The following is a 12,079-nucleotide window of genomic DNA, read 5'->3' on the forward strand; positions in this document are numbered from 1 at the left end:
CGGAGCTTAGCATTTTCACTATTAGATTGTCTTTGTTTGGGACATTTAAGTCTTCAAAAACCTTCATTATCTTGCTTCCGCGTTAAAAGTGATTTTAGAAAACTTATAGATGGGCTTGTGAGAAAGCCCTCTATTTACAATTTTCTTATTTTAGATTGTAATTCTTTATCGAAATGCTGTTTCTCAATCCTTGTAAAAACTACAGCCCTTATTTTTAGTTTTTATGCGATTATTTTTAAACGCTCATTGTACTACCCAAGTTTGGTAGTACTCATTTGTACTACCAAACTATACCCTATGGTACTTCAGAATATCTTTTTCGTAATATACATCAGAAGCAATAAAGATGAGTTTAGATTTATGACCATGTTTTTTGGCTTAAGTCCTTGTGCGCATCGCCGCATCAACAATCTCTGCTGTGTGGAAATTGATACAAATAGATTCTATGAAAAGATAGCGAATAGTGAGGACGACACTTCATTTTGAAGTAGGATCAAAGAAAGCTCCCACTGTGAAAACTTTACTGCTTGCGTGTTCTTGCTAATCCTACCTGTTACAAAATGAATAGTTTTGTTTCCGCTTCTGATTAATCCGCAGTCTCCCCGTGGCACTACTGTAATTTGCTTCTAACTGTGGATTCTGCAGTCAATTTTCCCAGACTCTCACTTAGCAGAGACCCTTATTACCGTCAAGTACCCGTTAGAAACGGCTGTTGGGAATAATTTATTTTCAAGTTAATTGACGTAAAAATCATTTTATAGCTTTATTTTTTTTATATTTACTTTGAAAAACATGGATAATCCAATCGGAGCATTTTTCTTAAATTTTGGAAATGTATTTATAGTTCAAATGTTTGTATTTCTGTAACAGAAAAGTATAATAAAATTCAAAAACTGAGATTTGAAAATGCAGTAATTTCTAAAATGTTCAAGGTACCTTAAAATTTTGGCCCCATAGTTATACTAACCGACTAATTAGTGCATAAATTAGTGAATTTAGTTTTGTATTTTAGATGACTTGGATACGTTATTTGGCTTTCTGGATCCTATCGTTTTTAACTTTATTAAATGGGCTACAAGCAACATTTCCGTTCCTGCCAGCGATTACAGCGACATTGGCACAAGTACCATTAATGGCTGGCCCTATGTCTGGACTTGTTGGAGTCAAGCTTTTAATCGGGACAAAGCTTTTGTATTATCTCGGGTATTTTGGACGACGATCACAACCTAAATCAAAACCTCCCAAAAAGCAAAGACCACCTTCAACAGGTTTTCCTGGTGGACAGCAATCATTACCTCTGCCTTATACTAGAGGTGGTGCAATGCCACCTGGTCTTCCGCAGCAGCCTGGTGGAGGATTTGGTGGAGGAGCAGGTGGTTTTCCTCCACAGTTCGGTGGTGGAGCTGGCGGTTTACCTCAAGGAGGAGGACCATATGGAGGATTTGATCCTGCAGAATTATACCAAGCATTAGCTGCTCAAGGATTTGATCCAGCCACAGCAATGAGAGATATGAATATGCAAAGCGGTGGTGGAGGAGGTGGATTTGGCGGTTTTCCGAACCAACCGCCATCTATATCAGGTACATTTTCAATTAGTCCTTAAAACGATACGTTCATCACAAAATCAATACTACCAGTTCAGTAAAAATTTTACTCTAACCTCAATTCTATTTCATGAGCTTTTTGAAAATCTTGGAATAGACCGGAACTAAAACTTTTACACCTAGTAGAAAGTTTCATACTGACAGATAGTTTGTACTGTGACACCGAAGGGAGCGGGCGTTCTGGGAAACTATTTAAAGCAAACTAGAGAACTTTCTGGAAGTTGTAGATATTGTTAAATACGTAAAATTCGGTTCAGGCTCGTGTTACAGTTCCATTCAAGCTAATTTATGTTCTAAACATTTGAGGTTTAGGCATGTCTACGAAAGTATAATTTATTTAAATAAGCATCAATATTAATGTCCCAATTTAAATGTCAGTTACACCTACCTACACTAAAATATAGGCTGTGCTGTCAGTTCGAAATCGCTTTGTGCATTCTTTTTCATGTATATTCAAATGGCGCACAGTATCTAATTCTATATAAGTTCATTAATAATCCTTAAGGTATTTACACGATATACAGACATAAGTCATTCCATATTGACTAACTTAACGTTCACATCAGTTTTTTCAACTCTTCGTTTGAAACTTTAGGAATAAATAATTCATGGTTGAATTTTATTCACAATGCACATGATTAATGAGTCATTCCTACCAAGAATTTGAAGCAAAATAACTGCTGATATTTTTCAACAAAAATGACACTGTGACTAACGTAATTTTTTTGCAACCCAGAAGAACGATGCTCATGTTATGAGGCACAGTTCTCCAAAAGTTCGACTGATGTATTTTAAAATAGTGAAGTATAGCATTATCTCTAAAGTAAGTTCATTTATTAAAGCTGAAATGCTTCGATTCCAGTTTTTTACTTAAAATGGCGCATGACTAAAGTAACGATCAAATCACGAACAATAAATTTTAAAGTACTTAATTGAAACTAATCTAGAACACTAACAGTAATTTAACACTATTTAAAACTATTCAGAATTTATTATGGTTCCTTTTTATTGATTTTAAATGAGTAATAACTTTAGTTAACTCAATTTGAAAATGTAATAGCCTTATTTCTTTGACAACTTGAAAAACATCAGGTATGGGCCAGATAAATCCTTAATCTCATTCTTTTAAAAAGGTAACTTTATGCAATTTATGTCAAAAATTTAGTCTAATTCTACTCTGCCATGTTCTATCAACATTTGCAGCGGTCACTTCCCAATCTGACCACGCATTGACTTTATTCTGTAATTAAATCTGTTTCCGGCCCTTTATTAACAAATAAAATTTCATCCAGTTCAGAATGCATTTCGGTGTCTGATATTGCTGCAAGTGTTTGAATTTCTAAGTCATTGGTGCATTTTCTGTTGTATTCAATTGCAGTGCAATTTGTAACTGTAGCATCTTAGAATGTTTTCAATCAGTTTTGTCACTTCATTTTGATGTTTAATGGAGAAGTTTTCGACAATATAATTCAAGTAGCAGTTCTCCTTTATTGTCTTTCTATTTTCTGAATTGGTCAACTTGGATTCTCACGTTGAATGTTCAGCAGTGTACATATTTTAAATCGACTATTCTTTTTAAAGATCTAATTATTCCTTACCTTTTTCAACAATAGTCTTTAAAGTTAATATTATTATGCAATCCTTTAACATAGATCTAAAATTTAAAATGGTTTTTTTATAAAATTGCATTATTACATTATAAAAAATCTTTGACCACGTTTTTTTGAGTATGCTATGCCTTTTCTACTATCATGCACTTATAGAATTGCTACAAAAAATTTTAAAAAATCAAACTTTATTCATATACTAGAAAATGTATTGAAGAAAATGATAGGTCGTAATTAAGGCTTCGAAACAGTTTTTTTAACGGAAGCTGTGGTTGACATTTCTATGGGATGACCCTCAACTGTTTTTTGAAATGTACTAAACAGTTCTGAGGGGGAGGGGATTTAATTTGAAACGCGTAACGGGAACATATTAAGGCGGTAAGCTTTTTTCTATATAGGCCTTTTCTAGAAAATGCTTTTAGGAGCATCCTAATAATTTTTGAGCCTTTTTAAACTTTCATTTCTCAAATAAAACTTTGCTTTCCTAAAAGGTGGGTGGGATAGCAAATATTTAACCTTTTCAGCTTAAAACAACAAAAAAAAATCGTTAAACGGTTTTCTCGTTCTTTATTGAGAGATCTCGCGTCTACGCAGTAATGCGTATTTCCTAATCAATGAATATATTTCGTCTTATGCGGAGTTAATCTTTCACCATAAAGTGAACTAATGCGTATTTCAAACTAGCCACCGGTAAGATAATTTGACCGTATTTCAAACGCTGGTTCTTGACATGTTCCCAAAAAATTTCTAGTCAAAAATAATCTTGGTGCACATATTTTTCCGAAGAATAATTCTTATTTCGGTTCATCGGCTTCCAGAAAACATCAGGCTGCGTCATAGCAATGCAAAAGCTATTGATCCATAAAAAGCGTTTGACCCATCTTCCTATTGGCAAAATAAATCACCGCAAAGATATCTTAAATTAATTTACATAACTCGGCTGATAAAATTAGATTTAAAAATCATTTAATGCATGACTGCCAATTTTAACTGACGTCGAGGAAAGAACCTGCAATTTTAGCTTTGACGTACAAAATTTTCTTTAATTTGACTCTTTTCTCAAGGTAATTAAACTTTTTGAACTAAATAGTGTAGATTTGCTCATTGGTAATTTTGGTCTCTTGTACAACGAAAAACACTTGCAGCTTTAATCCATAAGAATGTTTGACAGTATCTTAAGTTTAACATTTCAAGTTTGTTACAATATCTTTACATTTTCTGTGCTTCTAAAATGCATGTACACTATGCTGTATTTGACGGTGCAGCTTGTAATTTTTGAAATTTTTCTGTTGCAGGAGGGTCTGGTGCTCCTCAATTCCCCTCCATGCCTGGTGGTGGAGGCCCCGTTGGAGGATTTCCACCAGTAGCCGGAGGTGGTGGAGGAGGAGGAGGCTCGTTCCCTGGTGGACCGGGATCTGCGCCTGGAGGGGGTGGTGGATTTGGGAACATGCCATATGATGACTCTAACTCATTGCCTCCTTCCCCTGGACTTGATGTTGGACCGCAAGGTGGTGGTGGCGGCGGCGGTGGTGATGATCCTGATAATGATGTAGAAAGCTTTTTCACTTTCCTTCGGGACATGGACGATAACACTTGCATCTCAAGATTAATGTGCGATATCGGAGCTGATCCGTCGTTCTTGGGGGACTTCTCTGAGAATATTAATGGAATCATTAGGTAACACTCGATTTTTGTGCTTAATCTCTTAAAAAGAATTGTCACATTAACAAGTTTCAAGAACAATTAGTGTACAAGTGCTCTTTCAGTGAGGTATGTGTGAAATAAATCCCGCGTAAAGAAATATTAGAAATAAAACTTTCTATACAAAATCAATTTCAAGGATCTCTAAGGAAAGTCATACAGCTGTGGTTTCTCGTAATGGTTATGGCTGATTTTCCCTATTTTAGTTTTTTAGAAATAATCCCTGAATTTAAAGACTTTACAATTTAAAGTAATCTATATAATTTCTCCAGCACGTGAGGTCTTCCAGCAAGTGTAGTTTATCTTTCCGCTACTCAATCTCGAAGTTGAATTACTTTTGGGCATAGGAGATTCAAATGCCTTATAGAAAAAAAAACTTGCTGGTTCAGTTTCCTCCCAAAGCGTAAATACAGGCAATTTACAAGTTTAATTCTTAAACTTCTTAAACAAAAATTCATTTTTAAAAAACTACTTGATTCCAAGCATTTTTTAGATCCTTATCTAGTTTACTGGTCATAGCTTTAATGTACTTAGTATGAGCTTTTTGTACTTCTCAGATTTAGATCATTAAATTAAGCACCAAATAGACTCCAGACTAGACTTGAAGGGGGTATGAGCCCTTATATAGATAGTCATTAGCATTACCTTTACGTGTTGAAACAGAAGGTTCTGAGGGATGACCCTTGAAACCCACCTTGCAGTATCCCTTGGATTTCTTTTTCATACTCTATTTTCAGTTCCCTGTTTGCACTATCTACATGCCTTCAGTTAATATTTTACTAATGTGGAAAATCTTTAATGTAGTATTAAAATTATTAATAAACCTTCGTTTCTTTATTAGTAAATTTTCTTTATTAGTGCAACTTTATAAACACCCTATGAGCGTTTAATACGCTTATTAATTTGGTTAAAGTGTTACATTAAGTGCTAGGGTAAAACACGACTTACTGCCTTCTGTTAAATCTCGAAGCGTCAACACCAAGAACCTTAGTAATTCCGAATTTAGTTTTAGTAATGTAAATAACTATTATCAGATTCTTAAGCAGTTTCCAAAACTCAGGATTCCAAATCCCCTTCAGTTTTCCTTGTAGAATTCAGTTCTGAAGAAATTTAAGCTGGCTGAAGCTAAAATGTCATCAGTTCACATTGGTAACAGTGTTGCTCATATTTTTCTTTTCAAAACATGCTATGATTATTCTATCTTATTTCTTTGTATACGTGCATATTTTTAGAAAATATCTATGAACTAGTAATTTTAGAACTCGTGGTTTGGTAAATGTTGTAAGAAACTATTTTCAATTTAATCGGTGAGCTTTATGCGTATCACTTTAGAAGTTTTACAAATCATTTCTTGTTTCGTAAAACATATATGCTATGCTAAATACTTCTATAAAAAAATTATAAAACAAAGGTTATGGTAACAAGCACGTAAGTAATTATCAATTTGAACCTATGTCGTTGCTAGTAGTGTTACTTCCAAGACTAGTTGAAGTGAAAATGAAATTGTAAGTATTAAGCTTTAATCTTCGCTTACAGAGAGCAAGAACAAAATAGACTATTTTTGGAACCATTTGTTCCAAATGCAGGTCTCTACTGCGTTCACGAGAAAGATAACATGTACACAGTCGTTTGGGGACGTTTCTCACGTGCTGGGCTAGGAAAAAAAAGCTGATGCTAATCAAAATGCGAGTACTATTGGTTATTTATTTTTCAGGGAAAATTCCCGAATGTTGGATAGTGGCAACTCGTCTGGCAACCTGTTTACTTTCGTTCTATCTTTTTTCGTGAACGGAGTAACGTTTAGTTTTGATTTATTTTATGGTTAACTTAACCACATTTTTCTGCATTGACTTTAGTTTTCTTTTATTATAGCTCCCTTGATGTCATGCCGTCCAGTGGAGCTTATCAATACGTCGCCATTATGGAAACTGGTCGACGGGAAGGAAACTGTGCCATGAGATTCCCGCAATGTTCAGATGGTGCTTATGAAGTCGTTAAAAGTGTTGCTCCCACAGTAGATGTACCCAATAACATAAGTTCAGATATGGTCAACAAGTTATAATAAATCTGTGATACCGGCCGTTGTTGTGGTTTAGTCTTTGTATTATCAATGCAATCTCAAGAATTGACATGATTTATTCGGTCTAGTATGTATTTAATGACTTCTAACCGTTGTAATATAGTACCTCGAAGTATATATGAAAATATCTTAAACCATTTTCAAATTTAGATCACTCCTGGAAAAACTACAGAAAGTAAAAAAAAAACCCAAATTGGTGCAGGACAGATTACGGACTAGAATGTTTTATTCTGTCATTCAAGTATCGAGGTGAACTTTTTAAAGAAATTTAGTTATTAACCTCCATTAAACAGTTGTCTGAAGTAGTACTTTTTACTCTTGCCTAAGTTAACCGCATAAGGGAGTTTAAACTCCCATGTGTGGGTAGCTCAAAGAGGAAAACTTTATAATGGTAGTAACTAATTGCTAAAAAAGCGGTTGAAAGACAAAGTAGGGAAAAGGGTACACGTGAGCATAGTATGTTTTACTAGAATAACGTAAGGCAAAAATTCTGTTAATTCTCAAGAGGGCAGTACCAGTCCCACTTTTTGACCAAACTTACACAGCAAGGAGCCAGTTTATGTTCCCGTGGAGACAGCTTTGTTTCACAGATGCTGATGTAAATTTATCAGTCTTGACGTGAGAACTTATTTTAACTAATAAGCTAAACTTAATTATTACAAACCATTATATGAACATTAAAGGAAATTCATGACGGTTCAAGTTTTTTAATTAAGTTAAGAGCGTAATTTTGAAAATTTGATCTAGTATATAGGTAGATGACGGGCACATTTGAACCCAAGTAGGTGAAAAGTTCTCATATCCTCTCCTTAATATACATATATTTGTGTAGGGTGATTATAAATGTTTAAGGTGTAAATAATTTGTATTGCTGAAATCGGTTTTTAAATATATTGTTTTATGGCTACATTATTAGTGATTTTATCTTTCATTTTTTAAATTCTTTTGTTACTAAATTGGCCAGCAGTTTAGTGTTAAAATATTTACATAAAAACACGAAATAGTTTCCTTTTAACTAGAAACTGCAGTAAATTTTTAATTCATCGTGCTATTCTGTATGAGGCATGAACACACTATATAACAAGAATGAAATTTAAATTACAATCTTCTTTGTATTGTTTAGTCTTAAGTTTTTTTTTTGTCCGTTCAGCGATTAGAACATGCTGCAAAACTTTAAAATTAAACAGTGAGCAGAGTTATAAATTTAGGAAAAAAATTTTTCGTATTGACTCCTTCTGTAAAATCTGAAACATATGTTACAAACCCTTCAATGCTGTTGGTACATAGGGGAAAAGGGGCACGTAAAATTTTTTAGTTTCGCAAAATATTTGCGAATTTTTCGCAGAAAATGTTTCCCCATGATTGAATCGTCTTTTGTGCCCGAAAATTGGATTTTTTTAAAGTCATTATTTTATGGAATTTTTTAAAAAATGTCTTAAATTATTCACATGTGCACCCTGTAGGGGGGGGCTACATATGAACGCGATTGAGAAGTGCTGGACAAGCATTTTTTTACGAAACTCTTTAATAAAAATTATATACTTTTACCAATTACATTGAAGGGTTTGTAACCTATAACGGTGTCAGTTTAAATTATACAGTAATTGTCAAGAAGAAAATATTTCCAAACTGTATAACGCTGTTCAGTGTAAAATTTTAAAGTTTCGTAGCATGTTTTCTAATTACTGGATCTAAAAGAGAAATTACAATGGACAATACATTGTTTATTATAAATTCTTGTTTTATAGTGAGTTTAAGCTTCACACACATATATTGATTAATTTTAAAATTAACTAAAAACCGAAAGTTTAAAATAAAGGAAGACATTTTGTCTTTTTGCTCGTAAATAATACATAAGTTTGCCAACTATTTAGTAACAATTCAAAAGTTAAAAAATGAAGAATGTAGCAATAATTAACAAATTTAATAAACTGACTAGCAAAATAATTATAAGCCTTCACACCTTTTTTAACACTTATAATACTAGACCAATAATTAAATTGCGGAGAGGATATGGGCGATGTTCACAAGTGCCCCGTTATCTACCTTAGAACTAATTTGCAATAAAGAATTTTAAATTTAAACTAAAAAAAATTAAACAATCATATATTCACTTAAATGTTTGAAAATGGTTTGCAATAATTAAGTTTAGCTTATTTAGTTAAAAATATATTTTTACATGAAGGAACCTGATAAAAGTACATTAGCATCTGCTAAAACAAAGCTGTCACCACAGGAGCAAAAACTGTCTCATTGCTCTAAAAGTTTGGCCAAGACGTAAAACTGGAACTGGCATTACTTGATAATTTTTCAAATATTTTGCTTGACGGTATCCTAGTAAAACATGCCATGTTAATATGTTCCCCATGACCACATGTGCCCCCTCCTTTTCCATTACGTGTATGTTTCTTAACGAGTTTTCGTTGAAATATGCGACTTGTCCTGCATTTTTCAAGCGTTCACATGTACCCTAGGCTTGCTCACGTGTCCCCCTATAGGGACATATGAACAATTGGTGACATGTTAGAAACCTGACAAAAGTCCAGGCTACAACGAAAAGACTATTCAATCATCGGGAAATATTTGCTCTGAGAAATTGATAACATTTTTTGAGAAATTAAGATTAAAAAAAAATTGTTCATATGTGCCCTTCCCGTCCCTCTCTCCTAATTACAATATACAGAACTTTCCAAAAATCTTATTTGCCGAAACAGTTTTTGCATAAACTGTACAATAAGGGATATCGTTAAATGAAATTGGCACCAAAATAAGTTACATTCAAAGACATCTGATAGAACAAGGATATTTTCTCATTAATGAGACTAATGTTTGAGTTTTTAATTTCTTTTGAAGCAGGAACAATTGGAAATTCCTTAATTTTATTGACTTATTTTTTTCTTAGAGCCTTGACCGCAAACTTTTCTTTACAACTATTTTTAACAATTATGCCTTAAACATGCGTTTCTGCATAGTAAGATTTTGGAGGGGTGTACCTGTAAACTGTGGAAAATTCTTTTGAAAATATTTTCATGCATAAAATCTCTTATTGCGTTCCAGGTTGTTTCTTGAGTACTTCCCTTTCGGTGAAGTTTATAATGTCCCCAAATTTTACTGCGCTTTTTAAGAATTACACTGTTAAAAATTACGTCCACCGTTGCACCAAAGGAGCAAATTTGCTGCAACCTATATTCAGTGCACGATTGAACCAAAACAGGGTGTTTTATATCACTCCCAAGTTTCGTGCGTAGTTGAACCATATTCGTCATTCCATCTTTCTCCAACCATAGGAGTTAATCTGAACCATGTATCGTGCTCTCCTTTTCCCCTATAACTGGAGCGGAGTAGAACCACGTTCGTCGCATTCTTGGAGTGAAATTGAACCATAACTCGGGTTTTCGTTTCTTGCATTGCTGGGATGAAGTTGAACCATAACTAGCGTTTTCCGACTTTCATTTGTTGGTACGTGGTTGAACCGCTAACAATATTCTGATTTCCTCATTTAGGTGTTAAATTTAGCCATTTGCTTTACTTGATTTATATTTTGTTTTCGTGGAAAATAAGTAATTTTGTGAGGATTTTAAACTTCCCTTTTTTTCGATTTTCTTTAGAAAAGTTAATATTAGATGTACTCGAGAACCCTTTATAATATTTTCAGTCAAAATTTTATATTGTTCTCAAGAATAGAGTACTTAAAATTAGCATCTTTCATGGTCAAAATGACCACAGGTTTATCATACTCTTTAGTGTTATAACATTAACGCAAAAGGTAGAATTTGCTATGCAGGCAGATATTAAACAACTATTTATTTATTTTTTGTGATTTTTGCTAAAACCATTAACTGCATTAAAAAAATGAGCAATTGGAATAAATACAGATAGATTAAAAAGATTTTTAACGTACGTATGTGACAATTCCTAATTAAAAACTTAATTTAAAAAAATATACATTATTTAAAATAAGAAATTATCCTTATTATACATTTCTTGATATTTTAAGAGTTGCATAGCTGGGAGGGAAAAAAGAGAAAATATTGCTATTGCAATTACAGTAAAACCTGTGTAAGTTGACCACAGGTTGTCAACTTATAGAGGGTAGTAAGGAATTTTTTTTTTTTTTTTTTTTTGTCATTTCTTGTCTCATGCATTCATTTTAACTAATTGGAATACTTTAAACTCACTTTCATTGTTTAACATTACTTTAAAACAATAAGAAAAAATGTTGTTTAAATATTTTTAGATTATTTACCAGAATGACTCGTAAAGTATCATACAAATTTAAAATTTCTGTGAATCAATCAAAAAAAAAGAAAAAGTGTCGTTACTGATGAAAAACAACTTACTTGATATTAACAATTCCTAAAAATTCATAAGTCGAAAGTTACTCAAATTCTTCATTTGATTTTTTCTTGAACATTTGTAACCATGGTAATCTACTTTTCAACAAAATAACTCCTTTTTGAAGTTTGGCGCATTTTCTGGGACATAACATCAGGCCAATGTTTTTCGATGGAAACATCAATATTCATAGGATTTTCTAAAATGTCTGGTTATTTATTTGAGGCATAACTGATGAAACCTCTAGTACAATTTAATGCTTTTGCCTGTTGGTCAACTTACAAAGGGTTTTTTTTAGGGATGCACCAGATAGTGATTTTGCCGGATACCGGATATCAGATGCCCCCTTACCTGCCGGATTCGGATACCCGACGGATATCTCTCGCACTTTTACCGGATAACTGCCCGATATCCTGCAAAAAACTGTCGGATATCCGGATCCGGAGTGGTTTGACGGATCGGATACCTCATAGTTCCGGATAGTTAAAAAATCAGCCGGATACCGGATATCCGGTGCATCCCTAGTTTTTTACATTTCTCCAAACCAAAGCTGGTGTATATTAGTGGTCAAGATAGAGAGGTTTTCCTTCATTATATAAGATAGGACTAATTCCGTTCCTGACAAAAGCGGTCAACTTAGACAAGTGGTCAACTTTACAGGTTTTACTGTATTCCTAATTGACATTCATTTTTTATCTTTATATTTTTTTCCTTAACATCAATCTAATTGTAATCTGAAAAAAAGTTAACTA

At 33.3% G+C, this 12,079-nt stretch overlaps 1 protein-coding gene across 1 annotated transcript; it reads left to right on the forward strand.

Annotated features, from left to right (window-relative positions):
• The first annotated feature begins 1,012 nt into the window (after window positions 1-1,012).
• LOC129231647 (translation initiation factor IF-2-like) lies at window positions 1,013-6,974 on the forward strand. Its single transcript, XM_054866011.1, has 3 exons — window positions 1,013-1,580; window positions 4,507-4,888; window positions 6,785-6,974. The coding sequence occupies exons 1-3, from the start codon at window positions 1,013-1,015 to the stop codon at window positions 6,972-6,974; spliced, it is 1,140 nt and encodes a 379-aa protein (XP_054721986.1).
• Window positions 6,975-12,079: the final 5,105 nt, after the last annotated feature.

Source organism: Uloborus diversus, chromosome 10 (assembly GCF_026930045.1).
Source record: "Uloborus diversus isolate 005 chromosome 10, Udiv.v.3.1, whole genome shotgun sequence".
Classification (NCBI taxonomy): Eukaryota; Metazoa; Arthropoda; class Arachnida; order Araneae; family Uloboridae; genus Uloborus; species Uloborus diversus.